The sequence below is a fragment of the Caretta caretta genome, chromosome 24 (assembly GCF_965140235.1).
Source record: "Caretta caretta isolate rCarCar2 chromosome 24, rCarCar1.hap1, whole genome shotgun sequence".
Taxonomy (NCBI): Eukaryota; Metazoa; Chordata; order Testudines; family Cheloniidae; genus Caretta; species Caretta caretta.
This window is the reverse complement of record NC_134229.1, coordinates 6,298,527-6,316,741: the sequence shown is the minus strand read 5'-3', so window position 1 is coordinate 6,316,741 and position 18,215 is coordinate 6,298,527. Positions and strand designations below refer to the sequence as shown.

Genomic DNA, 18,215 nt, shown 5'->3' with positions numbered 1-18,215 from the left:
CAAAACTGTCCCACTTTAGCTATCCTGGGATAGTTAAAAGGGGTACAACCACCCCTGGTGCCTTACACCACTATAGCTTCTCCCCTTTTTGGGATGGTATGAGCACCTTTATCCTGGTGTAATTACACCCACACTGAGGGGGACTGGGCTGCTTTCACTACCCCGTTAAACTAGACTCGTTAAAGCAGCACACCTTTTGTGTGGACACACGCCCATAAAGACAGACAGACTGAAGGTGCAAGGGGAAACCGAGGCACAGAGCGAGAGCAGTTGCCAAAGGTCCGCAGCACGAGCCAGGAATAGGATTAGGCATCATTCAAATCCCACTCAGTAGAGGTTGGGGGAAGATCCCACCAGCTCGGACTGCAAAGAACGAGACGGGCTAGGGACAGACAAATCCTTTTATTCCAACAGACGTGTTTAAAAAGAGAATGTTAAAAAGCTGCAACAAGTCAACCAAACTGATGCCACCTACAACACAGGCTATTTCTTTACAAACACCTGGCAGAGCCTGTACCATAAAAGCTTTTTTCCAACTGGTGCGTTTCGTTTTGTTGTGGCCGTAGGTGGGTTTTGCTTTTGCAACTATCGACACCTAACAGTCTCTCTCTCTCTCACACACACACACACACAGAGTCTCTGACACAGACAGCTCTGCTCAGAACACAAAGGAGCAGCCCTGCTTTCAAATTTCTCAATGACAGATTCATAGAGAGGAATCCAAATGATTTCCTCCGACCTCTAGCTGCTCTGCTGTTCCGGGGCCTGATCTGAAGCCCAGTGGAATCAGTGGTAACCTTTCAATTGACTTCAAAGGGCTTCAGATCAGACTTGGCAAGAGTTTAGTCTCTTGGGGGACTCTGTGATTTCACACTGGACTGACACCTGATCTCACACCAGACTGACACCTACATGACTTTTCACTGACTCCTGATTTACACCGGAATAAGTAAGCTCAGAATCAGGCCCTGTTATTTCTACTATCTGTAACGCACAGTGCCTACGAGCCCTGGAGTCATGGACCAGGACCCCATGGCGCCAGGTGCTGGACAAACACAGAACAAAGTGATAGGCCCTGCCCCAAAGAGCTTCCAATCTAGGTACATTCATTTTATGTCATTTCCATTCCAAACCCATCCCTTTCCCTCAAATTAACCCTGCGGTTCAAATTCTGTTCACTTCAACTCAATGGACTTGCATTGATGGCTCCGAAAGGAGAATCTGGATCTCAGGGCTCTGGAAATAATAAAACATAAAGCGCCTCCCGCTGCCTGATCCTAGCTCCCAAGCTCCTAGTAAAACCAGTTTCTCTGGCCCAGTTGCAGGAGTACTGCAGGTGAGGTGGGGAGCAGCTCATATGCCCCCTGGTGAGGGCTTCAGTGTTGGAGGCATTGACCGTATGCTGCAGGCTCCTTCAGGAATGACCAGCCTAAAGCCACCGGCCCACCCTGTGGAATCAGATGCACCAGGGAGTGTCATCTGTGAGGGCACTGAAGGGAACGAGGGTGAACAATGGCTGGCCTGCCGGGATTCGGTCTAAACCTGGAATGGCCGCGCACCATACACACCCGCGCACATCCCCCATGCAGACACACACCACAGACATGCACACACCATACACATCCCCCATGCAGACACACACCAGAGACAAGCACACACCATACACACCCACACACATCCCCCATGCACACACACACCAGAGACACGCACACACCAGAGACACCCGCGCACATCCCCCATGCACGCACACACCAGACACCCACGCACATCCCCCATGCACGCACACACCAGAGACACGCACACACCATACACACATCCCCCATGCACGCACACACCAGAGACACCCGCGCACATCCCCCATGCACGCACACACCAGAGACACACACACACCGACACACATCCCCCATGCACGCACACACCATACACACACCCGTGCCATACACACACCAGACATGCACACCCATGCATATCCCTGTACACACACGCACCAGACACGCACATCCCCCGTGCCACATATGCACCAGACATGCTCACCCCATACACACCCTATACACATCCACACACGCTCACCCCATACACATCCACACACACCCAATACACATCCCCGTGCACACACACACACACACACACCAGAGACATGCACAGCACAACACAACATGCAGAAATGCAAAAACATACACCATGTACAAACCCATACAAGCACATACAACATGTACACACAGCATACACCAACACAACAAAGAAACACCCACAGGCAAACCCATGGAGCACACCCTACGCAGACACACACAACACAGCTTCTGCCCCCAACAAACACCCACCCTTACAAACAGGCAAAAGCACCACATGCAGAAACGCACTTGCAGCACACAACCAATACCTGCATACACAACAGAACACAACACACGTGTAAACACCCCGGGATACACACACACACACACACACACACACACTTCTGCGTGCAGAATCTTTCTTTAAAACTCATCCAAATACATTTTGGGGGCACTCACCAGTTTCTTTCAATAGGGGGTCAAACCAGGGAGTCACCCCTCCCCCAGACACCCAGCCCCTGCAGCCTGGCTCAGTTCCGGAAAGGGGGGGCTGCAGGGCATGGGGGTTATAAGCTAGGCAGGATGTGGCGGGGGAGAGTACATTACAACCATCAACCACTGAGCAGCATAAAATCATTGTGGGGGAGGGAGACACTCCCTCATTTATTAACCCACCCGCCCTAAAATATTTTAAAGTGACAGTAAAAACACCCTCATTTATTAAAACTTTGCAGACTGGTGAGATCCGAGTCACTGCCAGGCTGATGTGAAACAGGATGGATCCCATTCTGAGACAAGCCTCAGGAGCATGTCAGGGCACCAGCCACACGGGAAACCTGCATAGGGCACCTCCAAGATTGGGGGGATCCCTCAAAGTCAGCTGGTGACTCCTTGGGGCAAGGGGAGGCAGGGAAGCGGGTGGCTGCCTGGGGTCTGAAATGGGATTAAAATCCTCTGTGACCCCCGCCCCCCCCAAGGACATGATTCTTCGTGGCCCTACATCTGGTGCGGTTGTTTTCCCCCGTGCAAAACGGTGCAACCTCCTGCTTCGCACCCCACCAGGCCGTTCACATTGGTGCAAAGCGGCTGGCTGCACGAGGGGTCAGGCCCTGGAGAATCAGGCCCAGGACCGGGAAGGGGCATGGGACTGGAGAACAGCTCCATTCATGTTCTCCCTTGTAGCTCTAAGAGCCTGCTGGTGCAATGGGGTTTCCCATTAAAACCGTTGACTAACCCGGAAATTGACACACACCCCTACTCTGTGTTCCCAGATTGAACAGCTGGACCAGAGTTCAGCTCCAGATCGCAGGGGGAGGCAGGTGGGAGCGAAGCGGACCAGATGCTGGGGGGCGGAAGGGAGCCGCTCACCACTCCCTGCTGTGTTTCAATGCTGGTTTCACCTCCTCCTTTGGGGCAGATCCCAGGAGGGTGTGTTCTGGTCAGTTTCTCCTACAGCTGAGCTAGGCAGGACTGCCTGGGGGAGGTGGGCGATGGGTGTCCGAAGGCAGAGGATGTCTGTCACTCGGACAGGCTGGTTATGTCAGCTTTAGTTCGGTTCTCTCTCCATCCTGGCAGAATTTTCCATCCGCCTCCAAGAAGCAACTGCTGGGAAAGTGGATCAAGAGCACCACCTAGGGGTGAAGCGAGAGATCTTCCTCTGGAGGGTTCCAAGGTGGGGACCCATCCGCGCCCCCAGCTGGCCCACTCGGAGAGGGGTGGCAACCAGGCAGGAAGCAAAGGGCCAGGCCTCAGCGGCTGATCTGAATCTAAGCCTCCCACTGTGGTGACAGAAACGGTGGCCGAGCTGGAGGAAGGATGGGGGTGTCCCCAGAGAGCCCAGACACGGCCCCCGCTTCCCTGAGGGATCGGCCGTCACCAACGTGGCACGCCCGTCCCTGCTGCGAGCAGATGGCTGGGATCCGGGGCCCCAGGCGTCCGAGCACCGTCTGCGCCAGTCTGGTATCCGAGCAACCCGGCTTCCCTCAGTATATCGCCTCGTCCATGTTGTCATCACTGTCGGCCCCAAACTCCTCCCCGTTGTCGAAGTAGGACATGATGTAATCCGTCTCCTAGGGAACCAGCCGGGAGAAGGAGGCTAAGTTCTGGGGAGGGCAAAGGTCGACGGCCCCAGCTGGTCAACTGCCCTGCCGGGCCCAAGGGCTGACGCACTGGGTCACTGTGCCCAGCATTGCTGCAGTTTGGGACAGGAAGTGGAAGGGATGGGCACGTCCCATGGAAGCCATGAGGGTGGGGAGCCAGGATGGAATTAGCTGGTCTGGCTGAGACGCTGCAGTGCAATGCTTGGGAACAGAACCCGAGACTGGTGCATCCACAGAACAGGCCCTGGCTTCCCCATGCTGCCCCTGTGCCTCACCCTGCCCTGGAGGGACCCACACTAGGGGCCAAGAAGCAGCTCGTTCTGCCGAGACTGGGGCCAACCAGGACGGTGACATTTGCAACATGGACACTCGCCCACTGGGAACTGGGATCAGACCTGCCCAACTCCACCCACCAGCCAGCTGCTTCCCACGGGAATAAAAGGCCCTGATCCTGCAGTGCCTTGCACAGCCAAAGCTCCCACTGAGATCAGCGCGTGCGGGATGGGCGAGAAACAACAGGTCTGCAGAGAGCGTGGCTGGCTGGCCTCTCCGGAGGCACCTTACCTCTTCATGTTCCTCCTCGTCATACTCCTCTTCCTCCTCCTCCTTGCCCTCTTCCTCCTCCTCTTTCTCCCCTTCTTCCTCGGACGTCACTTCCTCCTCCTTCTTCTCAAGGGTCTGGGGTTTAATAAGAAAGAAAAGCCCAGAGGACGATCAAGCAGCGGCGATGCTCCTGTGCAGTTCCCTGCGTCAAGCCAGGCTGTTGGAGAGAAACACCACCCCGGCATCCCACTGGCTCCATCCCACCCTGCGGAGCCATCAGCGAGAGTCTGACACTTCCCACTTCAACTCCCCGGCAACCCACGCTGTAATGCAGCCACTTCTGGCCAGATACCCACAGCACAGCCAGGCACGCACAGCCACCTGCAAGGTATATCCTGGGGTATCGCATACCCCAGCGAGTAATGGCATGCATATCCCCAAAGCAGCACACTTTGCGTAGCTGCCCCACATGGCTACCTGAATGAGTGGGCCACAGAATGGGGGTGGGGAGGTGGACGGGACCAGAGGGGGAGTTCAGCAATCCGGGATAGAAATAATACCCTTTTGACATGCCATGGAGCCGAAGGATTCCCCACCCAGGAAATCAGAGGGAAACCATCCTTACCTCCAGTTTCTTAATAGCTTCCTCCTTGTCCACCGGGAGCCGCTGTTTGTGCTTGGGGATCAGAATGGTGGTTCCTATCCCAGAGGAAAAGAGAAGATCAGAACACAGCCAGAAAATGGGGCATTCCTGGGGGACTCCATGCGATGGGCAGTGGGAGAGCTGGTTTCATTTCCTTCATGCATCACGGTCCAGCTGCAGTCGACTGACATGCTCCAAGCCCTGCCACACGTCATCAGGCCAAGCTCGTGTTGCTGGGATAAGGGCTTGGCCTGATGCTGACACACACACCTCGTTAATTATTGGGCTGCATTTCTGGGTTACATGATAGGTAACCCTGCTGGGTTTTGGCAGGAGGTAGGGCTATTCTGCTGACTCAGGCTAGAAACCAGACCAGGTGGGGCTCATTGCCTCCAATCCTGGGCATGAGAGGACCAGAAGGGAGTAGGAGGAAGCCAGATACGAGCTCTTGTGGGAACAGCAAGCACAGGCTAAGGATTATGTTTCTTTTCTTCTGTTAGGAATAAAATGCAGCCCCTATCAAATCTATGTAGCCTAGTAAATAAGGCACTGGCCAGGCACTCAGGAGCTGTGGTTCTAATCCCTGCTCTAGTGGGTGACCCTGCATTAATCATTGTTTTCTTTAATACTCACTCTCCTTCCGGAGCTTTCGAACTCGGATCTTTAGCTCCCGCGGTAAGCGCCGCCAATCTGCAAAGACAAATAAGGAAATCACCAGACTGAGTCAGACTCCTGGTTCATCTACTCCAATAGCCCATCTCTGAGAGTGGCCAGAACCAGCTATTTCAGAAGGTGCAATAAACCCTTGAGTGGACAATGAGGAATAACAGAAGTTTCTTCCTGACCCCCTACTAGTTAGTGATTGGTTTGTGCCCTGAAGCATGAGGGTTTATAATCTATGTATCTCTGCATCCCCACCTGCACTCATCTATCCATTCCCATATACATTTAATCTATCTACCTATCATCATTTGTTCTTATTTATCCATCCATCTAATGTAACTGTGGATGTTCTTATCCACATGTCTAAACTTCTTTTAAATCCTCTATGCTTTTTACTCTGGCAATATCCTGTGGCACAAGAGTTCCACAGACTATGTAAAAAAAATTCTTTCACCACTTCTCTATGTGTTGCCTTTCAGTTTCACCGGATCTCCTGTCCTACCATATTGTTGGGTCTCCAGTATTATTATAAAGGTAATAGCTAGCCGTGTCTTTTGCAATTCTCCACAGCTGTGAATCAGTCTTCCTAGAATAAAACTCTGAAGAGAAAGGTGAGCAAGGGTTAGACTATAAAATATTCCCATGCATACCTGGGTTCCAATCAATAGCATTATCAATGGGGCCGGACATCTGATATTTATCTGAGTAGCGCTCAACATCTGAAAAGAAACATACAAACAGGGGTCAAAACTGCAGTTTTATAATCAGCATATAAATGGGCTTGAATTCTCAATCAAACTCAGACCTTGTCTACACATTTAACTAGCCCGGTGCAGTAAAGCCATACAACCCCTGTAGTGTGGACGCAGTCATACGGGTATAAAAATGCTTAGACTAGTACAGCTATACCAGAATAAGATAGCCCAGTAGAAGACACCTTTACATCGATAAAACTGTGTCTGCACTAGGAGTTGAACTGGTATAACGATATTGGTAAATAAATCTCACCACTGACCAACATAATTATACCAATACAATTTTTAAGCACAGACCACGTTAAAGCCCCTTTATACCAGTCTGGCAGTGCAAAGGGGCCTTAAAATGGGTATAACTTATATTTAAGGCTGCTTTATGCTTGCTGACTGGTATAATAATAATAAAAAATCCTCTCTCTTATCATCAGTAAGTCCATTTTACAGATGGGGAAACTGAAGCATGAGGCGGGAAAGTGAGTTGCCCAAGGTAACCCAGCAGGTCAGTGGCAAAGCCAGGAATAGAACTCAGGTCTCGTTTGTCCTAGCGATGTGCACCAGCCACTAGGTCCCACTGCCTCATGTGGGAAAGGACTTTAGTAACACCGAGAATTCAGGCCCAGCGTTTTCTTTTGCATTAAGTTGTCTAAAGTGCTATTTTTTTTTTTTTTTGGGTGGGAGGGGAAGGGGGTAGGAATACAGTTAAAATGTTGGTCCTAAATCAACTGGAGCAGCCCCCAGTACCTTTCTTGGGGGCGGCCGGCTTGACATAATATGGCAGATTCTTCATGGCTCCCCTCAGCTCTTGCTTTAGTGCCAGCATGTATTCCACCTCCTCACCCGTCTGCAGAGGGACTGGCTTGTACTCCATGGGCTACAGAGACAGGATGGGAGAAAAGCAAGTATCAACTTCAAACCTGGGGCTGCCAAGCTGATGATATGTATGCAGGGGTACAGCATCATGAGAGAGAAGGGGGCTCAGCTGTGAAATCGACCTGGATTTCAAACCCCCTAAAGTTAGGGAAGGGAATTAGGATCCGGGGCTTTGGTTTGAGCCCAGCTCTGCCGTATAAACACACTGGTGTGTATGTACCTTTGTGTGTGCGTATGTACATATGTACAAGTGTACATATGTGTATACAGATGTATGCATGGGTGTGTTTATGAACATACATATGCATGGGTAACTATATACGTACACATGTGTGTACACACAAGCATGGGTGTGAATATGTACATACGTATGAATGGGTGTGTACATACACATGCATTGGTGTGTGTGTGTCTGTATGTGAGTGTAGGCACAGATGCGTGTGTGTTTGTGTACATAGATGTGAGGGGGATGGGGCTATGGAGACTTTATAAAGTGCATTATGGAGTCCTCTACAGCAGTGGTACTCAGCCAGGAGTCCGGGGAGCCGCAAGCAGGTTTCAGGGGCCCAGCCAAGCATGGCTGGCATTAGACTGGTTGGGGCCAAAGGCAGAAAGCCAAAGCCCCACCGCATGGGGCTGAAGCCCGGTGACCCAAGGCCCGCCACCTGAAGCCTGAGCAACTTAGCTTCGCAGGGCCCCCTGTGGTGTGGGGCCCTGGACAACTGCCCTGCTTGCTACCCCCAAACGCTGGCCCTGGCTCTTATATGCAGAGAAACAGTAGTTGTGAGCCATGCAGTTTGTATAGCATGTTGAGAGGGGTGGGGGGGAGGGAGGAGACGACACACACACACACAACTCAGAAGGAAAAAGATTGAGAACCCCTGATCTACAGTCTGGATTCACTTAAATTCGAGGCTGGCAGCACCCAGAAGCTGCTCCCTCCTGATGGCTTGGAAAGAGCCATGAGTTTGTGGGTCTCGGCTCTCAGAGGACACACTTCCACATCCCCCTTTGACACCAGTCGGCCACCTTGCTGGCGGGACGCCGAAAGGCCACGTAGACTCCCCCCAGGTCAAGGGAGGGGCACTGGCAGGGCAGCGGGCAGGGGATGTTTGCCCCGCTGCCCTCCCTGCTCTGTGCACAGGGGCCTCCCCGCCCCAGTGCGGCCAATCCAGCACCTTTCACCCACGCCATAGTGACTGTGTGTTTAAGAAGGGGACCCCGACGTGACGGACTCACAGGGAAGAGCGGCGAGGGCTGGAGGGTAGACGGGGGCAGCGAGTCGCCTTTCCCAATGCCCACAGCTTCCACGTTGAAGGTCATCTGGCTCCGACCCCTCCCTCTGCCTCCTCTTCCAGCCATGGCTTGCTCTGCGAGGAGAGGCGGACATAGAGCCGGGATCCAACGCAGCCAAGGCCTGCACAGGGGAGGAGAGAGCCTTTTATGATCCTCAGGAATCTAGAGAATGGCATCTTCCCAAAGCCACGGCCCCGCAAAGCCGTGGGACAGATCTCCATGATAGGAACCCCGTGCACTTAATAACATGAGAGCCACCTCGCTCAGAGAAAGATACTGTTTCATCTCAGCACCTCAAAAATCTTCAACTGATTTATTCTCTGCACCCCTAGAACAGTGCTTGACCCTAGTTTGGGGACTAACAGATGGAGACACAGACAGCCGCTGTGGAATAAAGCCTTAAACCCAAATCTCCAGCAGCCTTGGTTAGTAAGCTAGCCACTGCACTGTGCTCCTTCCAACACTAACACGGAAACACAACTTCCATTTTGTCCAGTGTACTCACCCTTTTGCAGGTAGGCCTACAACCCACTGCCGCCGTCCTCTTAATATCTCGCAGCACGTTAAGGGGGGTTAAACAGCGTCCAACCTGTGCATTAGCCAACCACGCAAGTTGCCCTGATGTGATAAGCCAAACATGTAAGAGGACAAGGGTGCGCAATGCAGGACCGAGGGCGCACGGCTCAGAGCTGAGGGTGGATGGGGCACGAACCAGAGTAGGTGGAGCTGGATTTATAAATCAGCACGTATGGTATATAGGGCATGGCTCAGAGCTGAGGGTGTTGGACCCACAGTGCACGGCTCAGAGCTGAGGGTGCAAGACCCAGAGTGCACGACGCACGGTGAATGGCTTATAGCGGACAGTGCAAGCCCAGTGCTCCTGCGGCTCAGTAAATAACAGAGCGCCCAGAGAGTGTGATACCCGGCTGAGAAGTGAGGGTGTGTGGTGCAGGGTCGGGGTCCCATGGTGCACCGTACCAGGCCCCAGGCTGCACAGTGCAGGACCCCATGAGCAGCATCCAGAGCAGGACAGAGGGTGCAGTGCCAGGCCCCAGGCTGCACAGTGCACGGTGCAGGATCTGCAGTGCAGGCCCCAATGCCCAGCAGGCCCCAGGGCCAGGCCCCAGGGCGCAGGACCCAGCTGCCAGCCGCTCCCCGCCTCCCATTGGGCCGCCGCGGACCGAACCGAACCGAACCGAACCGGCGCTTTACCCGGGTCGCGCAACTGGGTCGGTCTCGCGCCGCCCGCTCCCGCCGACTCCACGTGGGTTCCGCCCGGAAGCGAATCGGATACACAACGTTCCGAAGGGGCGGGGCCCAAAGGCGGCCGCTCGTTGGTGCGCGCCGCGGCCAATCAAAGGAGGAGGTGGGCGTAAGGGGAGAGACTTTTGCTGGAGGCGAGAGAAAGCGTCAAAGATGGATAAGGAAGAAAGAAGGATGGATGGATGGAGGAGAAAGAAAGAGATAAAGAAAGATGGATAGATGGAGTAAAGAAAGAAAGAAAGAAAAAGATGGATGGATGGATGGATGAAGGAGAAAGAGAGAGAAGTGTAGGTAGGGAGTGTGTGGAAGGGGCAGAGGAAGGTGGAGCCCTGCCCAGGAGGGTCTTCAAGCCCCCCAGCACTCTTTCTGCCCTGCCTTCTTCCCCCACACTGCTCTGCCCTGCCACCCAGGGGCACAGTAACCCCCTGGGGAGAGGGGGGAGCATAGGGTTACACGTGCATGGGGAGAGGGTTAGGGTGGATGGAGGGACCTGCCATGTGCTGGGCTGGGACTAGGGTGACCGGACAGCAAGTGTGAAAAATCGGGACAGGGGTGGGGGGTAATAGGAGCCTATATAAGAAAAAGACCCAAAAATTGGGACTGTCCCCATAAAATCGGGACATCTGGTCACCCTCGCTGGGACTGCCACAAGTGGGGAACCCCCCTGATTCCCTATTGGCAGGGGAGTTACGTTACTACTGTCCTTGTTAAACCTGCCCCCGGAGGTTGGGCCTCTAGAACTGGGGTTCCCTGTGGTGGCAGGTTTGACAGCATGGTCTGACCTGGAGCCATCGCTCTAGGCATTTCTACCCTGCTCGTCACCCTTAACAGCTGAGCTTCATGCAAAGCTCCCTGTGTAGCCTAGATCCTCAACTCTGCCTCACGGCTACTGCCCAGCCAGCCAGAGTTGAATCCAAGGGCACTGGTTCCCAGTGATGACCTCTGACAGTAAAACAAAGGGCTTCAGAGCTAAGGCAGCTACTTCCCCCTTCCACGGGGACAAATAACTATTACAGTACATGTCATGGGGCCTTGCAAAACTGCCAACTACACAGGTCGTCTGAACTAGAGAGATACCAGTGTGTGGAGCATTGGCACAAGCCCCCATGGGAGATCTCCCATCCAAGCATTAGCTAGACCGAACCTTGTAGGACCTGAGATGCATCTCTTCCATTGCTTTCCCTTGCTCCCCTCTTCAGCCTTTCCTGAAGTTGCTTCTACAATAGGAACAAAAACATCCGTTTCCTGACAATACAGAGCTCTATAAAGGATTTTCCCCCTCTACTTTATCTCAGGAATCAGATCTGCTCCAAGTTGCACAGATATAAATAGCAAAGAACTGGCTGCTTTCAGGAACAGCTTTTCTGTACTCCTTGTTCTAAGATGAAATTTCGCTCTCCCTCTTCCTCTGATTATTCAGCACCTTGCTGTTTTGCTTCTGCATGCAAATGAGTCCCTCACAATAAACAGGCCACTGATCTCTCTGACTTTTAAAGAATGATTTTGAGGCTGATAGAGGAAGGCTGGAGCAATGGTTAGGAGGCTGGCCTCCAACTTAAAAGACCTGGGTTCAGTTCTGGCCTTATGCAAGTCATTTAGGTGCTATGTGCCTCAGTTTCCCCATCTGCATAGTGGGGATAACAGCGCTGCCCTGCCTCACAGGCAGAGTTGTGAGGATAAATGTGTTAAAGGTTGTGAGATGTGCTGATACTACGATGATTGGGGCTGAATAAATATCTCAGATAGAGGAGTTTATTGCAACACCATCAGCCGAGTCAGGCTGGACCCATTTTCTAATAGGAGAATAGTGCTTTCGTATGGCTGCTGTTGGTTTAAATCCTGTTCAGGTTGCAGGCTGGGATGAGATTGTGTGGTTCTCTAGCTGACCTTTTGGGGACGTTTAGCCACATAACACAAATCAACTGGCTCTGCTGTAGTGGGGCCTGGCACTTGGATATACCAGAACTGGGAAAGTGCTCCCAAATCAGGAGAAAGAGGTTAGGGAGGGGGCCTAGGACTGGGTGAGCAGGGGGCTGCAGGTTGGGATTGAGAAGTGCTGTGGGGCGGGGATCCCAGGGCAGGGCTGGACTACGGTGGGGCTGCTGGTCAGGATTGAGGTGCATTGGCAGAGCTGGTGGGGGAGGGAAGCCAAGGCTGAATTAATATGGAGGTTGGGATTGAGGGGCATAAACGGGGCTCCGGGGAGAGGGGCTGACGCTAAACTGGACTAGGACAGCGTCTGCAGGTCAAGATGGAGGTGCATTGGCAGAGCTCTGGGGGAGTGGGAAGCCCGGGATGGATTAGCCAGGGAGGCGTGGGTCAGGATTGTGGGGGATTAGCCTAGGGCTGGAATAACAGGGTCCATTTAGCGGAAAGCTCCAGCTACACCTGGGGGGTCCTGCTGACTCCGAGGAAGGGTTAATGGGCTGGTGGCCGCGCAGCTGGCAACCCCAGTGGGCCAGCCCAGAAAGGTTGCAGCTGTTTTTCTCTGGGGAATCAAGGAGAGGCTAAACCCCCCTTGGCTTGCTGCTTGCAGACATACACTGTTCTCCCCCCGCCCCAGCCACTCTCTCTGCTGCAGCTTCTGTCCCCAGGCAGCCGGGGGCGGGGGTGTAAATGTCAGACCCAACAGAGAAGCTGCTGGAGGGAGCAAATCAACTCACGCTGCGGCCTCCTCACGCTAGGCGCAAGGCGCTTTGGCTGCTGCTGCTAAAGGTTTCACGGCATGAAGGAAGGGGGCTCCATGCTGGAGGGGGAGCTGCGGGAGCCTTAGGTTGCTCCCATTCTGCCCCTGCCAGACCCACCCCTCGTGGATCGCTGCTCTGACAAGCGCACCACCAAGCCCCTTGCAGCTAAGGCAGATGGCGCGCAGAGCAGGGTAGCTGCAGGGACCGCGACTGCTTGGCTAAAGCTTTCACACCTCTACACGATCCAGATCTCCCTTTCCCTGGGCCAGGGCTGCTCCGTCCTTTACACGGGTCCTGAAAAGCAGAGGCGGGGGCCTGGGTGGGGAACCCCTTACAGCTAAGCTGACTTGGGGTCTTTGAGCTGAGACTCTCCTGATGCTCTGTGTATACACAGCTCTGTGTGTGTGTGTACAGCTGTGTGTGTACAGATGTGTGTGTGTACACAGATGTGTGCTTGTGTGGTCTGTCAGCCTTGCCTAGACTATAGGGGTGTCATTTGCTATGAGGGAGGCCCCCAGACCTTGCTTCCCCCCCCGACTTTTCATAGGTCTATATGCTCCATTGTGTCCTCCAGTTCCCCCACCACCCCCAACATTGCAGGTTATCATATAATCACATATTCATTGATTACAAGGCCACTTTGATCTTCTTGTCTGACCCTCCCGTAGAGCACAGGCCAGAGACTGGCCCCGAAATAATTCCTAGAGCAGAGCTTTTAGAAACCCCTCCAACCTTGATACAATATTCTAGAGGCTGTCACAATTCCCCTCGCCCCTGAATTTTTCTGAAATGGTGCCTGTGACAGACTAGAGCATGAAATCAGGGCTTCCCAACTCCAGCCATGTAGCTTGATTCCAGCCCACACAACAGCGTTGGCCTACCGTCTATTCACACACACGTGCAAGAGTGTGTGTGTGTGTGTCTAGAATATTAAGATGGGAGGGTTTTCTAAAAGCTCTGCTTTAGGACCAAATTTTCACAAGAGCTCGGCTCCCATTTGGACACTGAATTAAATTGCTGGATTTTCCAAAGAGCGGTGTGTACACGGGCTGGAAAATCTGCCCCGGGGAGAGCTGCTGGGTGCTGACTCCTCTGGAGGATCCAGGCCTGGGTGAAAGATCCCAGCCGCGCTGCTCTTTGCAGCATGATGAAGCATCCCCGCTACCTCTGACTCCAGCCCCCCGCCCGGAGGATGCTTTCTGCTGAGCGGCTCCTTGGCTGCGCTGCGGATGGGGTGACTCATCTCCCCCTCCCCTCCACCCCGATTCCGACAGAGCGGCTGAAAATAGCAACGAGGGGGGAGGGGGAAACCCAAAATAACTGCCAGCACCTGGCTGGTGCCGGGATGAGAAGCAGAGAGAAGATGCGCTTGGCTCCTGCCTCCTGCTCCCAGGGAGCCGGGATTCTAGTCTCAATCCGCAGCAGAAGCGGGGCTCTGGGAGCCTGTGCGGTGCAGGCCCAGCTGTGAAGTTGCCTTAGCAACCAAGATAGATGAGGGGGAAAGAAAGAAAGAAAGAAAGAAAGAAAGAAAGAAAGAAAGAAAGAAAGAAAGAAAGAAAGAAAGAAAGAAAGAAAGAAAGAAAGAAAGAAAGAAAGAAAAAGAAAGAAAGAAAGAGACCAACATCTAGAAAGAGAGTCAACTTCCCCCAACCAGCTGTCCCAGTTTCATAGTTCATTTCCTTTCTATGGTCCTGGAACAAATCATTCCTCTCTCCACCTGGCTGAATGTCTGCTGCGAAAGGGGCCCAAGGGACTTAGGAACCGCACCACCATTGAATTTCACTGGCAGGCAGGCACCTGGATCCTTATGAAAATAGCCATGGAAGAGCTGGGGGGCGGGGGGAGCTCGGGGGTTCGGATACTGGGAAGTCCTCACAAAAATCAATTTAATATACAGTCCTCAAATAAAGGACAAATCAGATATTAAACTGATAACAGATATTAGCTTAGGAGATAATGTTTGTACTTCACGGTCCAAGAGACACAGACGAGGTTTTCGTCTCAGGCCAAAAGACCAAACACATCGAGACCCTTGATCGTGGCCTTTCATAGGCTGAGGGTCTACTTACACTAGATCTTAGCTCTCAAAACGAGTAGGCACCAGGCCGGACTCGGCAGTCCCCCGTGCTGCTCTCGCTCCAGCGCGATGCCATCCGCCCCCGTGGAAATCGCTCCGGAGCCCATCCGCTGTTAGCGAGAAGGGTGGGGGTCAGCCCTTGACATCTACACTGCAAAAAAAATACCCCCGGGGCAGCAAGTCTCAGCGCCCGGATCAACTGACTCGGGCCCTGGGGTTCACGTGCTGGGGCTAAAAAAAGCAGTGTAGACATTCTGTAAATAATCTTGTTCCCTGAAAGAGCCAGGCAGCTGAAATGAGCTGTAGCTCACGAAAGCTTATGCTCAAATAAATTGGTTAGTCTCAAAGGTGCCACAAGTACTCCTTTTCTTTTTCCGAATACAGACTAACAGGGCTGCTCCTCTGAAACTTAGCCAGTAACTTCTCTCACCACAGAATCAGCTGGAGGCAGAAACTGGGGGCTGGGAAATTCCAGCCCAGATGGTTAGAGTTTGGCAAAGTTATAAGGAGCCACTGAAAACAGAGTCTTATAATGGAAACTTACCAAGAGGCAGCGTTACCTATGCCGCCGGTGATCCAGTCTGGGTTGTGGCTGAGTTCTGGGCCACGCCAGCAGTTAGACGACGTGGGGCTGAGCTCCAGGTGTACAGCCCGGCAGAAAAAGTCCACGAGGCATTCCTGTGTCCCTCTTCGCCATGGCAGCTGAGCATCCCCCAGGCATTAACAGGCTTCTGTTTTACAACATCCCTGGGAGGCAGGGAAGGATTATGCCCATTTTACAGATGGTGCAAGATAACTTGATGACACAGGAGGTCTATGGCAGCCCTGGGATTTGAGCTCAGGTCTCCTGAATCCCACTCTCCACTAAGCCAGCTCTCCTGACCCCCCTGTGTAACTTACCAGGGCAATCAGCTAATACATAGCATCCCATTAGCGAAAGTCCTGCTGGCCCAACTTGGCCATATGTGTTCCAAAGTGTCACTCCGCTTTGCAGGCAGGCTTAGGGCTATGGTCCCTGATGTGGGTGCCCGCCCATCCTGCATCAAGCCATGGGAACCAAATAACACTGACTAAACCTGCTAAATCACACAGCAAAGGCAGGGTGAATGAAGCCAAGAAATGGATGGGAAATGAGTTTTCCAGCTGCGAGCCTATAAAGTCAGGGCCTCCTCTTTCTCAAATGCCTGCCTATTGACTTGTTTGCTGGAGACAACAGCAGAAGTCAGAAGACCTGGGTTTGATGCCTAGCTCTGCTACTGACAGGCTGTGTGACCTTGGGCAAATCACTTCTCCTGTGACTATAAATTCTGCAGGGCAGGCACATTGTCTACAGCAGCTAGCACAATGGTGCTCTAATCTCTGCTGGCATTACTCCCATAAGAATAACTTGGTTTTAAACCCATAATCAAAGGCCTTCTCCATACCAGAGTTGTCGTGCTTTAACTATACAGTATCAGTACGGTTAAAGCAGTACAATTCCCTGACTGTGGGTGGAGTTATACCTGTATAAATCTGCTTACACCAGTATAGCTAGGCTGGTCAGAACTCATTTTTTGTTATTTTAAAACGAATAAAAGGAAGTATTTCTTCACACAACGCACAGTCAACTTATGGAACTCCTTGCCAGAGGATGTTGTGAAGGCCAAGACTATAACAGCATTCAAAAAAGAGCTAGATAAGTTCATGGAGGATAGGTTCATCAATGGCTATTAGCCAGGATGGGCACGGATGGTGTCCCTAGCCTCTGTTTGCCAGAAGCTGGGAATGGGCGACAGGGGATGGGTCACTTGATGATTCCCTGTTCTGTTCATTCCCTTTGGGGCACCTGGCATTGGCCACTGTCGGAAGACAGGATACTGGGCTAGATGGACCCTTGGTTTGACCCAGTAGGGCCGTTCTTATGTTCTTATAATTTTGATGGATAATATCAACATTTGTTTCTAAGCATTTTTGGTTGATTTGTATCAATTTAAATTTTACAGTTGGAGGAAATTTCGGGCAGGGAGGTCAGACAACAGCGGGCGTCAGACAATAATTATTTCATGACAGTCGACCTTGAGATTCAAAAAGTTAGAACTTTATGACCGTTAAAACACAAATTGCCAACATCCCTTGCAAAATATGCCAAGTAACTATCCTTCAATCAAACTCCAAGAAGCATTCAAGCAGCATTTTCCATACTTTGTGAATTTCAGTCATCAATGGAAGGACTTTTTTGTGGGTTCGGTGAAATTGATGTTTACCGATAAAAATCAAATAATTGCAAATCTGAATATCACTTATTCCTGTCTGGGAAGGGGAATAACCTGTACCAATATAAGACCCCTTTATACAGTATAATTGTGAACACAGTAGGGGCTGTACTAACTATATTGGTAAACAATCACTCCTGTAGCCAACACAGTTATACTGGTCCAAAATCTGTGTGTACGCCCAGGCCTGTGCCTGTCCAGCCCCTAGCATTCCCGGCTTGAATGTCTGTACAGCGCCTAGCGCAACTGTGCCATGATCTTAGTTGGCATTATTGCACTAACACCATCAACTCAATTTTAACCCATCCACCGCCTGGGTTTGGCTGAGGTCAAAGGTCTTCTGGGGCTGAAGAATTATGAAGGAAACTGACTTTTCCCCACAAACACCGAGCGCATTCGGAACCGGGCAGGGAGCGATAGGAATACAGTTAGTCACGGTAACCATGGCAACAGTGCAGGGCAGGCACCAGGGATTACAAAAGCTTCCGAAGAGGTGCCTATGAAAGGCGCAGCCCCCGCACGGAGAGCCAAACACGCGCACCCACACATCTGGCCATTATACCTGGTGGCCTCCACCTTGGCCGCTTTTCGTCTCTTCCCTTAGCACAGTTGAATCTCCCGGCGTAGGCAGCAAGAATCTGGCCGTGGCTGCGAGCTATCACTCATGCAAATCCCCGAGACTGTGTTCACCATGCAGACATGTAGCATGTTACAGCCGCAAAGTGCTTCGTGCAAGCTGGCCCATGCCAGTCTCTCCATTTTACAGATGGGGAAACTGAGGCATGGAGAAAGGGATGGGCTTGCCCAAGAGCATGTAGAGGAGCCCATGGCGAGCTGGAGGTAGAAACCAGAAGTCCAGCTTTCCAGTCCCCTGCTCTAACCATTAGCCAACACTTCCCACCTCCATCCTTGATGGGATCCAAAATGAATCTTTGAGGCAAGGATGGGGGTGGGGAAACTGGGGGTATGTCCACACTGAACCGTAAACCTGGGCTTAGGCTCAGGTTTGAGCCCAA

At 52.3% G+C, this 18,215-nt stretch overlaps 1 protein-coding gene across 2 annotated transcripts; it reads right to left on the bottom strand.

The window, feature by feature from the left end:
* Nucleotides 1–386: 386 nt before the first annotated feature.
* Nucleotides 387–10,232, bottom strand: POLR3GL (RNA polymerase III subunit GL). 2 transcript variants are annotated; one of them, XM_048828696.2, is made up of 9 exons: nt 10,133–10,232; nt 9,426–9,538; nt 8,864–9,041; nt 7,496–7,625; nt 6,650–6,718; nt 5,970–6,026; nt 5,319–5,392; nt 4,715–4,828; nt 387–4,120 (listed from the first exon to the last, which is right to left on the bottom strand). In XM_048828696.2, exons 3-9 carry the CDS (start codon nt 8,984–8,986, stop codon nt 4,034–4,036), a joined length of 654 nt encoding a protein of 217 aa, XP_048684653.1. In that variant the 5' UTR covers nt 8,987–9,041; nt 9,426–9,538; nt 10,133–10,232; the 3' UTR covers nt 387–4,033. The 2 variants fall into 2 exon arrangements, with proteins under 2 accessions (XP_048684653.1, XP_048684654.1); XM_048828697.2 differs by lacking the exon at nt 9,426–9,538 and having other exon boundaries at nt 10,133–10,202.
* Between the last annotated feature and the right edge of the window lie 7,983 nt (nt 10,233–18,215).